The sequence below is a fragment of the Clytia hemisphaerica genome, unplaced genomic scaffold (assembly GCF_902728285.1).
Source record: "Clytia hemisphaerica strain Z4C2 unplaced genomic scaffold, Clytia hemisphaerica genome assembly, whole genome shotgun sequence".
In the NCBI taxonomy this organism is placed as follows: Eukaryota; Metazoa; Cnidaria; class Hydrozoa; order Leptothecata; family Clytiidae; genus Clytia; species Clytia hemisphaerica.
Window position 1 is genome coordinate 280,537 of NW_027104408.1, and position 22,027 is coordinate 302,563.

Consider the following 22,027-nt stretch of genomic DNA (forward strand, 5'->3'; position numbering starts at 1 on the left):
ATCATAATATTAATAGTGACACAAAATAATGAATATAAGAAATATTTTTACTTTTATTTTATGAAAATTTCTTTGAGTAGTTTTATCTATAAAGTTCTTCCTGTTACACGACCCACCCCCTCCCACCCTGGGAAAACACACTAAGCTCATGCACACACAATTACGCACACACACACACACACACACACACAAAGATTATTCGTTTTCAGCTTTGTATTTGTCTAAATAGAATTTTGTAGCTAAAGATTTTAGTTCATCAGTATCAAGGTTGTGAAAATCAGTGTCAGGATGATTTATTAGTAACTCATTCCATTGTTTTGACGAAAGACGAGAGAAAGAGTTAAGTCCAAAATTTGTGGTTTTGACCGTTGAAAGTTTTAGTAGTTTAATAGCTTTGCCCCTGGTGCCAGTTTTGTGATCAATTTCATCAAAATTAAGTGTTGATAGGACATCAGATGGAAGATTACCCTGGAGGTATTTTTGAATAAATAAGACATTCATTACTTTCACCTGATCAAAGTTTTTGAGTAATTTAAGTTCAGCAAACAGGGGAGTGGCAGAAGTTCTTGGTTCACTAAAGGTCATGAGTCTTAGTGCAGTGTTTTGAAGAGTAAGAATTCTATGTGTGACAGTATTGTCACACAGTCCCCAGAGTTGACTAGCATAGCGAACATGAGAAGCAAAAATTGCATGATAAATGTTTAGAAGGATGTGAATTGGAACATAGTGACGAAGTTTGGATATTGCCCCATTTGCCCTTCTCAATGTAGCAGCAACGAAAGAAGTATGAACCTTCCAGTTTAGATGATTGTCAAGGTGAACACCCAAATACTTCACACTCTTACTTGGTGATAGAATTTTCCCGCAAAGCTTAATTCTTGGAATACAGTCCATCTGTCTCCAAGGGGAACGAAAAATAACAAACTCAGTTTTGCTAGCATTCATTCATTGTGTTTGAGTAAGGTTAGATTGGTTCCATTAATAGTTGACTATGATGTTCCATTGGTTTGATTACGATTATGTTCGATGCGTTTGATCGCGATTAAATCAAATTGGATCACTCTGTTAGAGCTTTTTAGTGTGGGTGGCCGAGCGCTTATAAGTATCGTAGTGTACGAAAGCAAATAAAATCTAAATCAATCGAATGTACTCAAACATAATCGAATACAATCGAATGTAATCGAAGCAATTGAACGGCAAATCTTGGGTAATATTCGATTGCGATTCGATTGCGTTCGACAATCAAATTGCAATCATTCAATTGTGTTCAATTGCGTTCAATTGATTCGGCGTTCGATTCATTCGATTGACACCGTCTGGTTGTGTCTCATTCAATAAAGCCTCGCGGCGAATGGACAGTCAGGAACAATGTCTTACTTAGGACAGTGTCTCTTAATTTGGACATATATGTACTAACTAGGAAATAAAAAATGTCCTTACTAGGCCATTTTTCCTATTTTTGCCTATAACTCAAAAATCAAGAAAAATGCGTAATTTCTAACCATCACCAATCGAAAGAGCACCAAAAAATAATACTTCCTGATTTTCAAATATTTTGATCGAAGGAATCAAGAAATATCTTAATTTGAAAACTCAAGCCTCTCGTAAAAGCCTAGTCTACATGTTACAAAAACCGAAATTTTATGATGTAGACAGTCCTTTATTTGTAAAATCGGGAATTTTCATAATGGTAGACCAAGTGGCAGTGAATTATTCACGGCAATGTCTAAAGCTTTAAGTGGAGAAACTTATTGGCCTTATAGAAAGACACATAGAGAAAAAACCCTTCGGCAGATTTTGAAGAAATTTTCAACATATATCAATTAAAGGTCGCTCTTTCGATGGATTATGTTTTTAGCATGTGCATTTTCCTCTAAAATGTCTAAAATGGGGGTTCAAATTAAAAATGTCCTACTTAGGCCATCTATAAACAACCGTTTCCATGGGATAACGATTATGAACTGAAAGAACTTCTCGAGCGAAGAAAACGATACCACATCAAACACGATAAAAAGCAATATCAAGCAACTCAAAGGAAGATTCGTAAACGAGTAACACTCCTACGAAATAAACACTACGCAAATGAAGCATCTAAGTTTACCGCTGCACAAACTGCTCGTGACATCGCCCAATCCTATAAAATCGCTAAAGAACAAGCGAAAATTCACAGAAAAAAACCCCGCCAATTAGACTGTCCTGGTCTACTCGAACATTTTCGCGACCATTTCAACCCTGATCAACTAAATGTACCAAACCCACTTTCACTACCATTACCACGAGATCAACCGTTAGATATAAATGATCTTCCACCCACCATAGATGAAATAACAAAAGCTATTACCAGACTTCGTAATAACTCAGTCTTGAAAGTAACGAATTCAAAACAACTATCCACAAATTTTTCAATGACATCTGGGAAAATAGAAAAGTTCCAGACTATTTTGGCAAAGGAGAAATAAGTGCCATATTCAAAAATAAAGGCTCTCCCCGTGATCCAACGAAATACCGCGGAATTACCTTATCGAGTATTTTGACCAAAGTGCTTGTGAACATTGTTTTGAATAGATGTCTCAACTTTTATGATGATATACTGAATGAAGGACAAATGGGATTTCGACCAGGGAGAGGATGTACGGACGGTATCTATTGTCTGAAAAGAATTCATCAATGGGCGCGAAAACAACAAAAAGAACTTTTTATCGGCATGGTTGATTTGTCCGCTGCTTTCGACCACATCCGTAGAGATTGGCTATTCACCATTGTCCAAGGATACTTTGGAAACCTAACAATGTTCAAAATCATTGAAGATATGTATGATAAAACTAACTGTTCAATAAAAGGTTGTTCTATAATCTTTGAAACTACCTCGGGAGTCAGACAAGGCGGACCCGAAAGCCCTCTTTTATACAATATCTACGCTAACCACACACTTGAAATATTTCAGCAGAGGTGTCGTGAAGCTGGAATTCGATTTGTTGATATCCCCTACAAAATTCCTACTGAAGTCACTGGAACCGAATATGCCATAGCAGGAATTCTACTTCTTTTATGGCTAGGATATGCCGACGACATTGTCCTAGTAGCTTGGTGCATTGGAGATCTCGAGAAAATGATTGAGATATTGAACGAAGTATTTGTTGAATACTGTCTAAAACTCAATCCGGATAAAACCGAAACCCTTATTCTAAACTGGAAATTAGAACCAACTATAAACGACATATATCCACAGTCAATTATAACCTTGAATGGGATCCCAATTAGAAACTCAAAATCATTCAAATACCTGGGAGCATTTATCGAATATGACAACAGTTCAACAGGAGATATTGAAATAGAGCATCGCATCACTTCAGCCATTTGCAAATTTTACGAATTGAAACCTTTTTTCACGAATTATAAAATCAAACTTCACACCAGAGTTCTATACCTCGAATCACTTGTTCGCTCCCGTCTCATGTATGGATGTCAGTGCTGGACATTGACCAAGAAACAATTCGATCATATTGAGAGTCAATATATCAAATTCTTACGTTACCTAGTCAGAGGAGGTAATCAACGCAAACCTGAACTGATTGAATATACAACAAATGATGGAAAAAAAGGAACATTCAAAAAACTACTTTACTCAAATGAGCAAATCAAAAACCTTATCGACCGGCCTTCGCTTTCTAAGTACCTTCAAAATCAGCAATACAACTGGATTGCACACTGCACCCGAGCTTCAAACGAATGCTACATAAAAAAGTTAACTTTCGAACAGTACCACCCTGGTCTAAAAAAGAAACCAGGTGTAACGAATTCGACATACCGTGAAGTCATCAGAGATGCAAAGTTGTATGGACTGAGTGAGTCAGATGCACTCACAATGATGGTGGAAAGAAAATCCTGGCGCTCCACGGGCGCCAACCTCAATAGAGTTTAAAACATATTTATAAATATATTTATTATTACTTTTTAACTCTGTGAGGAAAGATATTATTATTTATTATTATAAGCATGTTTCAATGTTCAATAAAATTGATTTTTGAAGCCGGAACTATTCAAAAATCGCCAGAACAACCTGATTTCGCCGGAAAGACAGTATTTCTTGAATTTTTCGAGCTGTACTTTATATTTTTTTATGAAATTTTGCACACTGATGCAAATTGACATACCTAAAAATGCGACGGAGCCTGATTTTCGAAAAAAAAAAAATTTTGGCCGAAAATACTGGAAATATGCCGGAAAAACGGTTTTTGACATTTTCTCGAATTTTCATTCTGATTTTTCTCTGATTTTTTGCAGAATGATGCGTATTCGCAATGCTCAAAAAATGACCGAGCCGGAAATTTCCGTTTTTGCAGATTTTAGTTGGATTTTTTCGTTTTATGTCTTTGTTTTTTTCAAACTAAAACATTATTTATAAGAATGTCGACGATTAAGCATGGTTCAATTTTCAATAAAACTGATTTTGGTACAGGAACTTTCTAAAAATCGCCAGAACAACCGAGAATCGCCAGATTTCATTAATTTCTCGAGTTGTTCTTGTTCTTTATTTTTTTATATTTTGACCAGTTATATCCTATGTGTTTCATTGTTTCAATGTTCATTGATTAGTTTGATAACCAGGTAGGTCCATAAAAATATCACTTGTTATTTCTATAAATGAATCTATGTTTTCGTTTTCATTTGTTTTCTTTTTTTTTGCAGAGTCAGCTTTTTCCATAAATTATACATCAAAATTATCAAAATGCACACAACTACTGCGTAAATTAGACAAAGAAGTTATTCTCTGTTTCGTTGATTTCAAAAAGGCCTTTGACTCTATTAACAGAGAAAAAATGTTTGAAATTTTATGATATTCCTGACAAAATTATTCTTGCCATCAGGGCGCTCTACACTTCTACCAAGGCAAAAGCTGTCTCTCCTGGCAGGGACACTGAAATGTTTGACATCCATGCTGGTATTCTTCAAGGAGACACCCTTGCACCCTTTCTTTTTATTCTAGTTTTAGATTAAATATGTTCTTCGTATTTCTATTGATCCTTTAAACTACAAGGGTTTCCAACTTACAGCCCAATAAAGTAGAAGAAATCCCGCCACTTTTCTCTTACCGACCTAGACTTTGCTGATGATCTCGCCCTTGTCCCTGAGACCATTCAGTTTGCAGAAAATCTTCTCTGACACTCTCTTGAGAATGCCGCTAGTCAGGTCGGCCTTTTTTGTAACGAGAGAAAAACTGAATTTCTGTGCACTTCTGATTCTGTCCGTACTCTGAAATCTCTGAACAGTGTAAAATATCAAAAGAGACAATGATTTTAAATACCTTGGCTCCTACATTAGAAATGATTCCGAACAAGACTTTAATATTAGAAAATCTCTTGCGTGGAAGGCCTGCAACAAACTAAACAAAATTTGGAAGTCTAATCTTGATAATAAGATTAAGGTTCAACCCCTTAAAACCTTATAATCAATCTATTCTCCTTTATGGGTCTGAGACCTGGACAATGACGAGAGCCATGGAAAAAAAGTATTGACGGGTGTTACACAAACATCCTCAAAAAGGTTCAAAATCTAAATGGGCGGACCATCCAAACCTCAATCAAATATACAATAATCTACCATGCATCTTGTGTATCCTCGCCAATAGAAGACTTTAGTTTGCAGGCCACTGTTTTTGAGCAAAAGAAGAAATAGTATCCAGACTTCTTTTCTGGTCACCAACAGGTCTAGTAAGATTAAGGAAGTTAACCTTCCTGGATACTATGAAGAGGAAAACAGGTCTCAAGATTGAGGAAATAAAGACAGTCATGCAAGATCGGGTGTTGTGGAAGGAAGGCTACGCAAATTTTCTTATGTAAAACAAAAAATGATGATGATGATGATGAAATATTCGACTATAGACTAAAATAATTTAATAAACGCCCCCTTCTTTTAAACGGCCCCCTCGAATAAACACCCCTCCTAAAATCGAAAAAATTAAATAAACGCCCTGTGCGTTTATTCGGAGCAATACCGTATTCGATTATTTCAAAGTTTCGGTGTAATCGATAAGTCATCATTCGATGACGTTCGATTATCTTCGATTATTATCGATTAGGCTGGACTTAGAAAATTGTTGGTTTGCCGTCACCCGACCAACCCTACCTCGAAACCTGCCGACCCAAAAAAATTTATTGCCATTTTAAAAGAAGATTTTTTTTCCTTCAAATTCTTCAGACAATAAAAAATCAAAACTCGTATCTTGTTTGTCTCAAGCATAAGAATCGTAAATTCCCTGCTAGCACTTCTGTTTTTTATTCAAAATTACCTAAATGTAAACAAACTGTTAACCCTTCCATGGACAAAAATTTCAAAAATCGCTAAAATAAAAAAAATTTTGACGGACCAACCCACCTCCAAAATCTAGGGTTGGGTGACGGCAAACCAACAATTTTTTAAGCCCAGCCTTACAATTGAACGTTTGGAACATTCGATTAGTATCGTCTGGGTTAAAAACAAGCAGCAAAAATTGAAAAATATCATAAGCTAGACTGTGGAAAAAGTTTAACGCTTGGATTCCCAGGCTACAGATTCAAGTCCAGTGTTGAGATTGTCCGATGTTAAAGTATCCTCAACCAATTCCGGACTTTGCGTGTCTGGTGTTCGTAGAGTCCAGTGTGTTGACAAGGTGGTATAAAATCGAATCGAATTTGAAACTCAATCAAACTTGATCGAATAATAGGCGTTTGATTACCAAACTGAATATAACTGGGCAGCTCAAAATTGAGCTGGGGATTTGCAAGTGTTAAATTGAGCTGGGGATTTTAAGGGGCGAGTAGAGCCCCCTAATTTGCGTTCATATATGTGTCCATCTGGCAGGATGTGAGACACTTGGTAACTATGTAGCTACACTGTCTTACTGGTTAGCTATTTTAAGTTACTTTGTTTGACACAGGCAGCTTTGATTCCCTTTTTTCTAATTGCAGAGTTTCAAGATTTTTCAACAGTGTTAAAGTCTATCTTGTGGAAACCATTGGAAACCAGTAAAAACCAACGTTCACAGATTCAACACATGGTGGTAGGGTGTACTGTAGCCTAAGAATCAAATTTTCTAAATTTACCTCAAGCATACAAAGTTTCTAAAATTTCAGAGACTGGCAGTATAGCCCTAACTCTTCATATAAAATTTATGGGAAACACATATTGAACTTTGCATTAAAAAATACAATGGTTGGTTCGAAACGCAGGGGACAGGGCGCAGGAGACAGGATGCAGGTCATACAAACTACAGACCAGAAAATTATAACACACTCGTAACATATAATTCATAAAATGTTTCTAAAAACATTATACACAACGGAAAATTATATATTATACAAAATACACTATTTCTAAAGAAGATTTTTAAAATGACAAGCCATCAATCCCAAATATTGACAAAATGATTGCTGTTTTAGAGTATGAAAATAGTGACGTCATTTTCATCAAAAATACGAGATAAATAAATAAATAAAGACATTAATGTATTAATAAAGTACAAACCTTTGACGCTACTTTAGTCAATTTTTGTTATCATACCCAAGGTGATGCATGATATAATGAGATAGGATATAGCAATTGTGAAATAGCTAATTTTCTGTCAGGGGGAAACTTTTGCGATTTTCGCGAATTTTGACTCTTTTCGCGAAAGTAAATGTCTTTAAAAATTCTAGGAACTATCATTCGCCAAAGTTTATGCTCGCGAATAATTCTCAACAAAATAGAAAATCTGTAAAACTTAAAACTTTGAATAAAATGTAACTTTTATGTCACTTTTTAACCTGCTAAAAGACTAATAAGTCAAAGGACAAACATTTGAAGCCAATCCAAGAAGTATTTGTCCCTTTAAGCCATTTTTTCATGTGAAAATTCTCAATTTTAAGTCTTAATTCGCAAAAGTTTCTGCTCGCAAAAAAAAATTTTTTCGCTAAATTTGCAAAAGTAAATGTTGTGAGTTTCGCGATTTTTCTTCCTCGCAAAAGTTTGTACACCTAAAGTATTTTCATATCTTATCTTAGGATTGATTATTGCTCTGTAATGTTAACTTGATTTAACATAGCAATTAAAGCTCACTTTGTCAAAATACCAGGATTGTGAATATTAGTGGTTATCTTATTGGTATATATTTATGCTAGCCTGGATATCCAGACCGTAAACTATTTCACCGTCTAGTTTTTTATAATCTTGTCTCTGGTTTACGGTCTGGTCCAACTAACTCCTCTGGTAGGGATATCTGTCCCTGCGTATGTGAGTGTAACCAATTGGTCAGTACGCGCCCATTCACTGAGCAGAATTTTCGCGGGGTTTTCGATATTTCTTGATGTGCGCACATGATTTATGGAAAAAGCTGACATGGCAAAAAAAGATAAACAAATGAAAATGAAAACGCAGGTTCATTTCTAAACAAAATGGCCGCTGGAATAGAGCCTTTATAAATGTGGCTGATGTTTTGATGTAGCTTAAAGTAGTTTTGAAAGTTTTTTGTGTTTGTAAAAAAGGTTTTATAGTAAGTTAATTATGTGTGTCTGCCTGGGTTCACAAAGTTTTGATAGTCTGTCAACAAGGGTTCACTCACAGGCAGTATCAAACAAACTGTACCCAATTTTTTTAGTTGCACCAGACTCTAAAATTTTAGAAACTTTGTATGTTGAGGTAAGAGTGTTTTTTTCTGAAATTTTGAGTCTGGATACCTAGGCTATATTTATGCCAGCCCTCATAGGATTTAAAATCACAAAAAGTCAGGTTTTAGTGCCTTGGGCCCTGACCTCACCCAATTATTTGGTATCTAAATATTTCAACATCAAAAGCTCTCATATTGGAAATAGTCTAGAGATGTAATTAAACAGATCTTGCTAGTAATTGCATACCATAGTGTCTGTTCAATTCTATTTATCGATTCCTAGTGATAATCTCATGTCGCTAAAAATGATTTTAATTATCATGTATACGTATAAACGTCTATAAAATATGCTAATATTTTTTTCCTTTTCTATAATTTGGCACTGTTGGACCAGTTGGAGTTAAAAAAAAGTTAATTTTCCGGTATGAATTCTTTTTTAACTTTCAAAAAAAAAGAAATTTTCTTTGCATCACTGTCTCCTCCCTTTGATGGCACTGTCTTAAAACTTTTCAAATGTTTGTTACAGTTTTTGATTTTTTCATGGATTGTTCAAGAAAAATTCTATTTTACAGTGTCTGCATGGTATCACTTCCTCTTATTTTTATTTGTAACCATTGAAAAACTGTGTAGCTCTGGAATGGCTCTCTCTTAAAACCATAATGTTTCTTATAAGAACCTTTAAAATTGACAATTCTTAAGGTATCGATTTGAATGGGGGTATAGATACAACATCATATAAATGTATAAATTTCTATATTTTTATGGAAGCTATAGAATAACAAGTAGAATGGCACTTTTTCGTTATACCATTTGTATTATATTTGACATTAAAGCCTTCCTATAAGTGGTTTATTAAGCTTATACCAACTTTGATTGAGTGTAATACTAGAATCACCCTTGGACCATCTTGGAAGGCTCAAACTTGAGGCAGAGTTGCATCAGAAGGAGGTTTCACTTTTAGATTCCAGAATTAAGGTTTTCATTTAAAAGTAGTCCTAAAACCTCTAAAATAAAACTACACTCATTACAATTCTCTATTTAGCCTAAGGGGGCTTTTCTTATAAAAAAAGAGACAACTTTTTCTTTTGAATAAGAATTATTTCGCGCCGGAGGTGAGATTATGTCACGCGTTTATAATCTCAGTAAATCACATCACTTCATGTCATTTTGTTTGCTTTCTACTTGTGGACAGTCAAGTCAGTCAAACTACCTTGGAATTTCTTATTGAAGTGTATCTTTCCATTTGATATCATCTTCTTTAAAAGTGGTTGGGGTTGGCTGTTTTATTTGAGTTGAAACATGGATATTTCGAGGTAGGTATTAGATCTATGATTTCAGAATTTTTTTTTGAGGCTTTTTCAAAAATGTGTCTTCTAAAGTTAGTTTCAATTTAGATCTTTCGAAGATGTTTTTAAATTTTGTACATAGTTGTTGGAGGTTTGGTCTTGGATGAAATTTGTTTTTGGTTGCCTTGAGCTGAGAGATTGAAAATGTTTTTATTGTGTGCGGCTTGTACCATTAAATCGATAGTTCTAAGATTTCGGGTAAGATTTCCAGAGAGGGAAATGGTTTTGGCAACAAGATTTCGAGATTTCGAATTTGGCAAGACTTTTTATGAGGGCCTAAATGAAGCTTTTTAATCAAAGCCAAAGCCTACCAACTTCTACCAGCATATGCGATTAATGTGTGATTCAAATTTCTAGAAATGGCTACAAAGAACAAAGGATAAAAATTAGCTTGAGCAAATTTTAGCTAAAATCATAATAAGCACAAATAGTTTCGCCTTTCGGTTCAGCCAAAATATACCAGCTTTTGTAAACATTATGGATATTATTTTAAAGCTTCTTTGTTATAAGGCTAGATGCACACTTGTTGAATACCATAGACCTCAAAAGCCTGCAACACTATAAAATCTTTCCATGAACTAAGGAAATTCATGTACAATATACATATCTAAAAGAGATGTATGTTTATCTTGTAAACGAGATGAATAAACATCAACATTAAAATCCTTGATGATGAGAATTTGAAAAATGAGATTTGGTCAACACGCTATATCATCTTTCACCAGACAACAAAAACTATAAGCAAGAGAGCTGTAATTTATCCAGTTACAACTTCATAGGGGAGGCGTTTTATAAGATCATATTTTATTGGATTAGTAAATAGTGTTGGTCCCGTTATTAAGTCAAGGGCTTTTCTTGCCTTTTTCTCCTATAGGTTTGTTTTTAACATTTAACATGAATAAAAAGTAGCAATCTTTCTTGTTGTATTGAGCGTATTATTTCTCTTTCCACTGTTCTACAGGAAGTCTAGTCTAGACTGATCGGACCAAGGGATCTCTTCATGAATTTTGATGAAACCATTCTGACAGCGTATCATTTTATTAACACTTGATGACATCCAATGAAATTACACCTTGTAAAAAAGATACTATAGATTGATACTATGCATTGACACTGTGTGTTTTTTAATATTTACTAATCCAATAACGAAGCAAATAAAAAACGTCAAAGACAATACAATTTCCCTTTGAGATTGGAAATGTCAATTTAATAGAAAGAATTTGTCAATCGTGCTTTACTTTCTCTGAAAAATCCTCTAATACACGCCATATAATAATACAGTAGTCTGTGTTGTATACTGGCTCGTAGGGAAAATCGTATTACACTAACTATAATGCTACTTTGTTGATTTGAGACACAGCGTTTTGGAGGATTACTCTCAGAGATTTTATTGGTTTTTCTCAAACAAACCGGCCGTGAGCTTTGGAGTATTATTGTCTGACATTTTAGACTGGCTTATAGACGTTCGTTCCTACACGTGTGTTAATGCAACTCGTGTTTTTGGTTTTGCGTTTTTGGTTTGTTTTTCTTGTAGCCTTTGGTTTGGTAAAAATGCGTTTTGAAATGTGAGTGTTTTTGCACATACCTTGTAATGAGTCTAACTAGTCTGTTCATTAGAAGTCCCTTACATTTGATTGTCCGCTTATTAGAAATTATACTTTGGACACACTTTGGACAGTCTACAATTTCAATGGATTATCAAATGTCCACTCTACTAAACAAACTAGCTCGAACCCCGGCCCCTTTCGTTTGTTCATAAATGACCATTTGGAATGGGCTTAGGCGCGTGAAAATGACTAAAAAAATATCTAAAAGTTTAAGAATTTTTGACTTCATAATTTGAACTATTTTTTGGCAACTTGAGAGAACCTCAGGCTGTCTCGCCTGTTTACTTTTTCGAACTTCCTATAAAGTTATTGCTTTTGGCGGGTAGTATATAAGATTTTCTCCGAAACTCTTTATTTTGGCAAAACTTGAGAACAAATGCATTTTTTTTACAGGGAGCCAACCAACTCGACTCCTTCACAGCGATGGATGTTGACCAAGTGAAGCGGAAACACACTGACGAAGACGGGGGTAGTTCTATACAACAACCTCCCACACATCAGAATATTCCATTTTTAAAAGAAGAAGATATTAAATCAGAAGAATCGCCGAATAAAAAACAAGCAGTCATGTGGAGCGGCGGTAAGTCATCTTTTTCTCACTGATCTCTAATTTCTAAACTGGACCGGGCTTCTTTCCCTTATCAATCATCTTCAGGCAAGGCATTTGAATTAACTTTTAGATCTAAGCCCATAGATATAAAGCCCGAAGGGCTAGATGTCGTGCTTTAAGCTCTTCCAAGCAAAAAAAAGTGAATATCGCATAAAATATTGCTGCTATTGTTTTGAAACCGCGAAAGCTTCTTATTGGTCAAGCGCTGAAATTCTATTGTAATGTCACGTGACTTAGGTAGGATTTCCTACCTAACCTCGGCACACTTTTCAGCTAAAGCACGCCATCTAGCCCTTCGGGGTTTATAAATCTATGTCTAAGCCCCCTATCAATATAGTTTCACTCGGATGTAATTTTAATCTCGGGAAACACTTAGATTCAACCAGCGTTGACCCTTGTAATAGATGATGGATGCCCAGTCCCACGATGATTTCAGACGTATTTAATAAAGGCTATACGTCAAAGGTTTTAACGAAAGTTCCGAAATTAAAGAACGTTTCCTTTGGCTCTGAATTCAACTATAACTTCCAACAACATGATTTGAGTTGAGTCTTAACGTGAACCTGCTTGTGAATGTATTGGGAAGTAACCCGACCTAAAGGCTCCCGAGGGAGTGAGGCTACATTCCCTGATTTCCGTCTACTTTCCATCTAGTTTTGTAACTTGTAACTTTGCAGACAAAGAATGCAGATGAAATCTGATAATCTCAAGGTCAAAGCTAGTAAAGCTAATCCGGTTTAAAAGACATCTATACCTCTTTGAAATATATAATCTTACTTTTATTAAGCTTTATTGCTAATCTGTGTCTATATTATGAAATTGTCGGCTTGGAAATTCTAAAACTGTGATACAGGAAGCGTCAAAATATGAGAAATGAGACTCTTCCGGCAAACTAAGGGACTTTTACCTTGACGATTTATAAGCTATTTAAGAATTTATGAGGGGGATCCTAGAGGCTGGAGGCGAGAAGAGGCAGAAGAAATTTTTGCTTTGAATCCGAGTCTAAATCTAAAATTTCCTTTCCTACCATTGAATAAATTATTTCAATATTTTTCAGGAAAGAAATCCAGATTTTAGCCGTCGATTCTTGTTTATAAGGCGGCATAAAACTTTGGACGTAATTTTCGTCTGATTTTGACCTAGCACTGTCTGTATTTTAAGCGAGTGAAGAAATGAAGAAATAGATCTCTTGAAATTCATCATTTCTTAACATGGACGGGACAAGCTGGAGTTTTTACAAGCTCTTATTTGATTTGGTTGGTCGCTAAGATGTAACAGGGTGGCCAGCGATACTGGAAATACTTGAAAATACTTGAATATACTGGAAAAAAATATTGGTACTTGATTATACTGGAGTTTTTGAAAAAATGCCCATTTTTCCAGTATATACTTGAAAATGATAAATTGGAATACTTGAAAATACTTGAATTTCTTTTTTCAATCAAATCTTCTATTTCCAGGGCTCTTACAGGCTGTTTTGAAGTATAAATTTTCCAAAATTTTCTATTCGGACCCAACCATGGTGGGTCCTCCTGATAACAATGTATTGTACCCTATTTGTAAGTTAGACATTTTGGTTGGTCTTATTCACTTAACCTATTTGATATGGCTTTTTTTAAAAGATGAACCTTAATGGGCTACAAAAAATGAAAAAAAAAGCAGAATCTTTAGATATTTCAGCTCAAGTTATTTACTGCAAGATAACCCTCATGAGAATTTTTCAAAAAATCTAGCCTTTGGAGCATAAAAAAATGAAAAAAAGTAAAAGCAGAATCTTAGATATTCTTCAGCTCAAGTTATTTACTGCAAGATAACCTTTGAGAATTTCAAAAATCTAGCCTTTGGAGCATGTATTGAAAGAATATATCCAATGCGCACATTTCCACTCTTTTTCTGCCAAATGGATATCTGATATTTGCAAATCAAGCTACTGCTGAAAAATGGAGCCCATGGTAAATGAATTGTTCAGGCTAATGCTAAAGCGGTCAGGGAAAACCTAGAAACCTGGAAAAAGGGCTATTTTTAGAAAAAGTCAGGGAAAACATGGAAAAGCCAGGGAATGTTTGTAAAATCTTCAAAAGTCAGGGAAAAGTCAGGAGATTTCTTTCTAGAGTCCCTTGAAATTGATGGTTTTAGCCAATCTTTGAACCATGGTGGGTCCTCCAAGTAATCATGAAACCCACTAATATCAGGACACTTGACCTATCTAAAATTGATGGTGGTATTTTTGAAAAGTTTGAAAGGTAGTGACATGAATAGTGCTACATGAAAAGTGCTCGCCAATTTTCTATGTTAAAAACTCTTGCTAGAAAATAAACCTTCTGGGAGCAGTGAGCCATAGGGAAATGATTCTAGAAATAAGAAGTTGAAAATTGGGAAAATGTAAATTTTTCAGCAAAGTTTTTGATTTGACTGAATTGACTAAACTCTTAATTACACAGTTTCTTCGTCTGCTCGAACTGGAAATGTCCTAAAAGTCTTGAAGTCTGATATTTGAAGAAAATATTTCTGATAGTCTCTAGAAAACATTCTGGAAATATCGGAAAATTTCCTCCTACTACTTAGAATTGCAAAAGAAACTCTACCCACTTCGCTCGCAACCAAATCTTCTGATTTGACAACCTTGCTGCGTAAGCTGTTAGTAATAAAATTCTAGAAATTAGACAACCGCTGTAGTACGCCATGGTGTCATAAATCCACTAGTTTCTAGAGCACATTTTGATCTGTTGTTTAATTTGAGAAAATGTCAAAATAATTCTGGCATCAGTGACATTATTTTGTGCACACAATTTTGTCATAATATTTTTAAGAAAGGGAAGCCCATAAAATTTCTGGCAAATTGAGGATCCGGATATCCCTATTCTAACGAAGCACCATACGTAAAGTTCAAAATATACTTGAATGTACTTGAATTTTGCACCTTCATATACTTGAAAATAGCAAAGATATACTTGAAAATAATCAAAAATGCTCCAAAAAGTACTTGAATATACTTGATTTTCAATGACTAAAATCGCTGGCCACCCTGTGTAATAAAAGAATCTTATTACTTTTTCTAAAGAACGCGTCATCTCTATCACTTTAAATGACCAATTAGTGAAGTATCTTGTAAAAACTCCAAGGCATCTCAACATGGACTGGTATACTGATCACAAGACAGCAGCGTTGTTTTGCCTTATAACTTTATAACTCTATGCTTACATGTCGAAAGATGTGTAGAAATGAGAGTGTACTTCATTTTTAATCTCATAACAGATCATACATTCTGTGCACACCACGCTCTGCTCTAAAGGCCAGAGTCACAGTCTTTATAGTGAATGCGTGTAATGCGAAAGAGTGTCAGAATCTGCTCGGAGATTAGAATGTCATCAAATGTCATTGGATCTGACTTGCTCAGAATACAGACATATCGAAGTTTTTCCACCCCACTAAAGTTTTTTAGGTGTATTACCCATATCGTCTTTATAGTACTGTCATTAGTGGACTAGGTCAAGTATTAGATTATGTAATGATTGGTAAATGAAATTCATGTTGAGTATGAACCTTTATATCTGCAGGTAAAAATCCAGTTCAACTTCTCCACGAGAAATTCCAAGACATCGAATACGAATTCTCTCAAGATGGTGAGTCGATTTTTTTCTTTTCCCGATACCTTATATATGTTTGAAAATTTTTTTGTCGGCACCGGGCAATTTATCAGTGTTTTTTCGTTGGAAGGAGATCTTGTTCTTAGCTTCATTCGACATTGTGACTTGGGAAAAGGGAAATGTTCCAACAATTCATGATATGCACCATTGCAATGTCTTCCGTTCCACCCAATAGCTGATTGGTTGAAAGTGACGTATTGACTGCTTTTACGTCACTTCCAACCAATGAGCTATTGGGTCCATGATGTAATGTCAGAAGACATTGCAGTGGTGCATATCATGAATAGAAGATCGTGGTTGAGTTTAGCTAACAACAAGTGTTACAACTTTTTTGTCTGTTGACGTAAATCCGTCCAGTTAAGATACATTTACACCTTCATTGGGCTCTTCCAGAAAAAGTCCGTTCATGGGGGGTGGAGGATGAATTGTCCAGGGGTATTGAAAAAATGCCAATAAATTGCAATGTCCAGGGGGTGAATTCCAATGTCCAGGGGTAATTTTTTGTGTCCACGGGGTTGATTTGATGTTTGTCCAGGAGTATAACCCGTGTCCAGGGGGTCAAAAATCAAAATGTCCAGGGGTAAATCATGAAAAAAATAATATATGCTCCACCCCCCATGAACGGATTTTTTCTGGAAGAGCCCATTTCTGTTTTGTCAGTAAAACTGTTTTTTAGTTTATATAGCCATCTCTGATCTTGAGGTTCCAGTTTGTATTTACAAAACCAATTTGCAACAGTATTAAGCGAAACGCCTGAAATTAGTGAGCGTTTTCTTTTGGTTTAAATTCAACTTTATCCTACTTTAAGATCAATTAGGATCATTTGCGCAAACTGAATAGACACTCGATAGCAATTCCTGTTAAAATGTTAAACGTGTTTCTTATGCCCGGTTTGATATTGCTCTTTTAAACCTAAAATTGCAACCGGAACTTTTAAAAGTGTGTCGTCGATAACTGCCTTTTCGGGAATATCGTGGCGTCCTTAAAGGTGTTTGAACAGGTTTGAATGATTATGTAGTATGTAGGCTAGACCTTGAATGTGACTGAAATTTCCAAAATTTTCTCACAATATTCCACTTTTTTCCATTTTTTTTTCTATTTTGGTGTTTTTGCGACCCTACCTGGGACTCGTGGAGGTGAAAAAGGTACTTTGACTATAGTGGTACATCCCCGAACCCCTTTTTGTGCAAGTACCTATCCCCCCGGATATTTGCACTCCTAAATTGGCTCTAGAACATCTCTCATCGATCTCCCTGTTTCACGACGCTTTTATTAAAGAAGATAAAGAGAATATCTTAAAAGACACAATCTCAACCTTCGAAGAGCTTCTAAAAATAATTTGAAATGAGGAATGAAACCGCAGGATCACATTTTAAAGGTTATCTTTCAGCCAGATAAAGAAATTGGTTTTAAACGTGTCCTAAATGGATTTTGAATAAGACGAAGTTTCCCTGGTGTCTACGGAATTTGGTTTGGAGTTTATTAACGGTTGCCTCTCCCTTTTTGAATTGAACGGGAATCTAATATATTCGAATTGCCTTTAAAACGGGTATTTTCAAGGTTATTTTCAGCATTATATAGATTATTTAGTGAGTGAAGGAATTGTGGAGCTGCCCAAGATTATTGTTTCCCTGGAAAAGGAATGAGTTCAGTGTTGGACATGGCGTCAATTTTAAATATAGAACGCCTCATTGATTCTGAATTATAAGACCGCAGTGCTGAAGTAGAGTGTTTGGGTACGGTGCGCGAGGTTATTGGTTCAGTTCTCATCATCTTAATGCTCAACAATAAAAAAGGAGGGCTGAGAGTAAGTTGAGTAATCCACGGAGAAAGAGTGGTGCCCTTCGGGTCGCCTCCGATTGCGGTCGAAGGCTGCATTAGATTGGTTTTTTTTTTCTATTTGGTATCTTTCAACCCACTCTTTAAGAGGTCTATAAACGATATTTTCATCAAATTTCAAGTCCTTTTGTATATTGTGAGGATTTTTCCAGAAAATCTCTTTTCGGCTTGAATTTTGATCTTCTTAAAATATTTTTTTTGAAGATTTCTTTCTCCCTCGAATCTTTCAAAAAGAAAACTAAAATAGATCTCTATATCTGTTACACTTGATATTCCCACATCTGAAGTTATTTCGTTCAAAATGATATATATTTCTATTATTTCGAAAAGCTATTTCTTCTTGAAAAGGATTGTGCTCAAAGTTTCTGATTACTTTAAAAAAAAACATGTCATTTTGTCGTTTTCGATTTACGATGTTTTGCTCTTAGATTATAGTCTGGTTTCGTCTGGTTTTTGCTGAGCTCTATTTCTTCCGTGAATTGTTCATTTTTGAATCTGAAAAGATTTTTTGAGCCGTAAAATGTTGATACAAGCTGGAGTTTTTATAAGATCTTTCACTAATATGTCATTTGAGGTAATAGAGATTAGCGCTGATTAACCGTCATCTTCAGTTAGTCAGAATACATAAACTCAAATTTATTTTTAACTGAAGAAAGGTGGTTGTCTGCGCAAAACCATAATCTAGAAAAACTTTTGGGGTAAAGCCCCCCTGCTCGCTGCTAACCGCCCATTGGCAACTCCAATACATAAGTACACATACGCTTTGTTAACTTTGTATCTCACAGGGTCTCGAAACAGTTTATTTGAACCAAGTTTCATTGTTTGGGACACCTGAATGATCATATTATCTCGTAAACGCGTTGAAACTGTTGTGTCACATGATCTCTTCCAATACGTTGGTTTTTCTCCGCCAAATGGTCATTTTGTCTTGCTTTTTCATTGAGATTTGCTTTTTACTTTTATACACGCTTTTTATAAGCACTTGAGAACTGAAATTTAGTGAAAAACCTATTTTGGAGGTTACTTTGAGAAAGCTAATGTTTTGAAAAATAAAAAAGAAAGCATACTTACACGATAACAATTACATCAGGTCCGAAAATTTCATAAAAGACAGCAACAAAAGTGAGCCAAAATTTACTGGTTCTTATAAAAAGAAAGAAAAAGTTCTTCTCCTTCATTGAAGAATCAATGAAAATTTCATCACCTCTGTCTTTCTCGATCCTCCCCTTTTCGCTAGCCTCGTACCTTTTTTCAATAGCTTAAAAAAATACATGTTCAAAAATTGTGAAAAATATTATTATTTTTTTCAGTTGTTCGAAAATCTTTGTGTTCACTCATATGACACTGACTGAATTTCTGGAGATATGACAGAGTCTTGAAGTTTGTTTGAAATGGGTTTGAATTACATGATTTATGATGGCATTTTTAAATCTGAGTATGCTTGAATTTCTCATGTGGTATTGGCTAAAATCGCCACGGGGTGTAATATATTTACGTATATCATACTGTATTACATCTATTAAAGGTTTTATTTTTGAATAAGAGTGATATCGTTTGCTTACTCATCAATTTTCAATTTACAAGCTTTTTGATATCGAATTGATACGGATGTGGAGCAAGATTGGTCAGAAAGAGCAAAGGAAAAATATTTTTTTGCTTATATCAGCACAATATAACAATAGGGAGACACTATCCTGATATGAAACATATGTCTAATATGAAACGGAAATATTTATGTAAAAACAAAACCTTTAACTCAGAAGGACAGAAAGGCTGCTAACCTACCGATTCCTTCAAGACCTTTGAGAAAAATACAATTTCCTATCGATTGCTTCGGTAAATTTAAATCCATTTATAGGTCTTTGACTTCTATAGTTACGACCCCCGTCTCAGTGCCCCTGTGAAACTTTTTACCTCAGTGGGGATGGAAATTTCTATTGAAATTCAAATAGAGAGAGGAATCTTTTGTTTCCAGCTTATAAACGCATGGGGGAGGTTTTAAACTGCAATTTTCTTATAAATTCACCTTTCCAGAGGGTTTTAATTTTGAAGATATTTTTTATTGAGGACAGTAATTTGGACTATTCTTTCCAGTAGAGGGTGGGGGCTCCACCGGGTCTGCGACATGTGGTTGCATAGATGTTACTCGGTTACGGATAATGGATATTTCCGACATTTTTCACTATAAAATGGTATAACAAACAGCCAATGCCGTTTTTTATGCTTTGCCTCTATGGATGATATATCTTTATTTTCCTGAATCTTATTGATGTTTTCGCTTCAAACATTTTAATTTCCACACGCCTTCTGGAGATTGGTCTGATAAACGGTTTAGACTTACGTCAACCTTTAAGAAGAGTATTTTTAAAAACCAAAAAAAAAAGAAAAACACTTCCAAAAAAAAACCTTATTAATATTTTTCTCGTTTTTTTTATAAGGTCCAAAATTTTGGTCAAATTATTTTGTCCTCCATATGAAACTTAGTGGGGTGAGAATCGAGTAGGTGGGATAACTTTTCGTTCGAAATTTCAATTTCGGTTTATAATGCACAAGCCAACTGGTACATAAAGTTATTTCAACTTCCCTCATAACGTTTCTTTAACGTTGGATGAACGTTCTGAACTATCCAAAAGAACAATCAATTCAAATTTTAAAGGTTTTATTTTAACATAAGTGTTCCCGTTTCATATCAGATACATGTTTCAGATCAAGACAGTGTCTGCTTATTGTTATATTTATGCTGATGTGATATAAGCAAAAAAAATGTTTTTCCTCTTTTTGATCATCTTGCTCCACATCCGCGTCAATCCAATGTGAAAAAGCTTGAATTAAAATTGATGAGTAAGCAAACGAAGTCAGTCTTATTTAAAAACGAAACTTTTAAGGTAGAATAAGGATGGAAGATTCTTCTATCCCATTTCAGATAGACCCTTAGGCCAACGAAAGAAAGAATTATGCCAGCCTTAGTCTGTCTTGCATGTATTTTTTATAAGAACAAACTATATAATAACATAAGACTTCAATGGCCAAAATATTAAGAACGAGTTAAGAATATTTTTTAAGGCTTTGTGAACTCTAAAACATAGTTTAGGTATAAACTTATTTCTTATTTTCACCATTTTGTGAGCATTTTTGTCCATTTTCTTAAGATTTTAGAGATTGCAAAGCCTTAAAATGTTCTTAACTTGGTCTTAACATTTTGGCCATCGAAACATTATGTTCATAGTTTGTTCTTATATAAAAAGTAACGTGTACCTTATAGAAATTTTCGTCTGACCTTAATCGAAAATCCTATTTAAAAAAAGTTAATCTCAATTATCCATACACTATAATGCCATTTAATATCAATTCAACACTTCTCGACTTTGTAGCAAAAACCAACTTTGATGTAGTATCATCAAACACATGAAATACTTCTTAGACCATTATACGTACTCATTTTTGGACCTACCCCGGTGGGGTGGAGGTCCTATAAATTAACCCATGTTCGTTCGTTCGTTAGTTAGTGTGTTAGTTACCAGCTTTTCTCGAGATTGGCTCATTATTTTTTTCTGATTTTTGGCACAAAGGTGCATGACCATAGACCCTCGAATGTGACGGAGCCCGATTTTCTAAAAAAAAATTTTTTAGGCAAATTTGGGCCAAAAAACGGCTTAAAAACGGGTTTTTTGGACTTTGTGAAAAATTGGATCATTAATTTTTTCTGATTTTTAGCATGAAAGTAGGGTACAATCATAGTTAAAGGATGGCTCAAGCAGATTTTTGCAAAAAAATTTTTTTGGCTCAAAAATCGTATTTTTATCTATAAGAACCATTTTTAATAAGAATACATCAATGTTCTTAGCCATATTATTATTATTATTTTTATTAATTTTTTTTACGATGAAAATGTCACGGTGGAGGCTAATGATTTGAGTTTTCTGTAAACACTTATTATTTTTTTGGCTGAAAAACGAATCTTTATCTATAAGAATCACTATTTACGAGCATATATCAATGTTATTAGCCAAATTGTTTTTTTATTATTATTTTTTCTAACAGAAGAAAATGTCACGGTAGAGTTCGACGGTTTGAGTTTTCTGGAAACCTTATTTATTAAGCTGTGCATTTTTCTGATAGTGGTTTTTATAAAGAAAAGCGCTTAATAGCTTTTTTATTTCTTTTTCAAAAATCTTTTTCAATAGTGTTGATAGTTTCTCTCAATAGATATGCTTTCATTTTCTTTATTTTTTTGTATTTTGACCAGTTATGTCTTATGTGTTTCATTGTTTCAATGTTCACTGATTAGTTTGATAACCAGGTAGGTCCATAAAAGTATCGCTTGTTTTTATAAGAACGTCCACAATTTTTGAACCATT

The 22,027-nt window shown here is 34.7% G+C and overlaps 1 protein-coding gene across 1 annotated transcript in view; it reads left to right on the top strand.

Annotated features, from left to right (window-relative positions):
* Positions 1-6,951: 6,951 nt before the first annotated feature.
* LOC136820164 (double-stranded RNA-specific editase 1-like) overlaps positions 6,952-22,027 on the top strand; it is a 33,231-nt gene continuing 18,155 nt past the window's right edge. Inside the window, exons 1-3 of the mRNA XM_067076401.1 lie at positions 6,952-7,036; positions 11,967-12,153; positions 15,741-15,806. Of these exons, the coding sequence (XP_066932502.1) occupies positions 7,034-7,036; positions 11,967-12,153; positions 15,741-15,806 (256 nt within the window). The 5' untranslated portion in view covers positions 6,952-7,033. The remainder of the gene's footprint in view (positions 7,037-11,966; positions 12,154-15,740; positions 15,807-22,027) is intronic.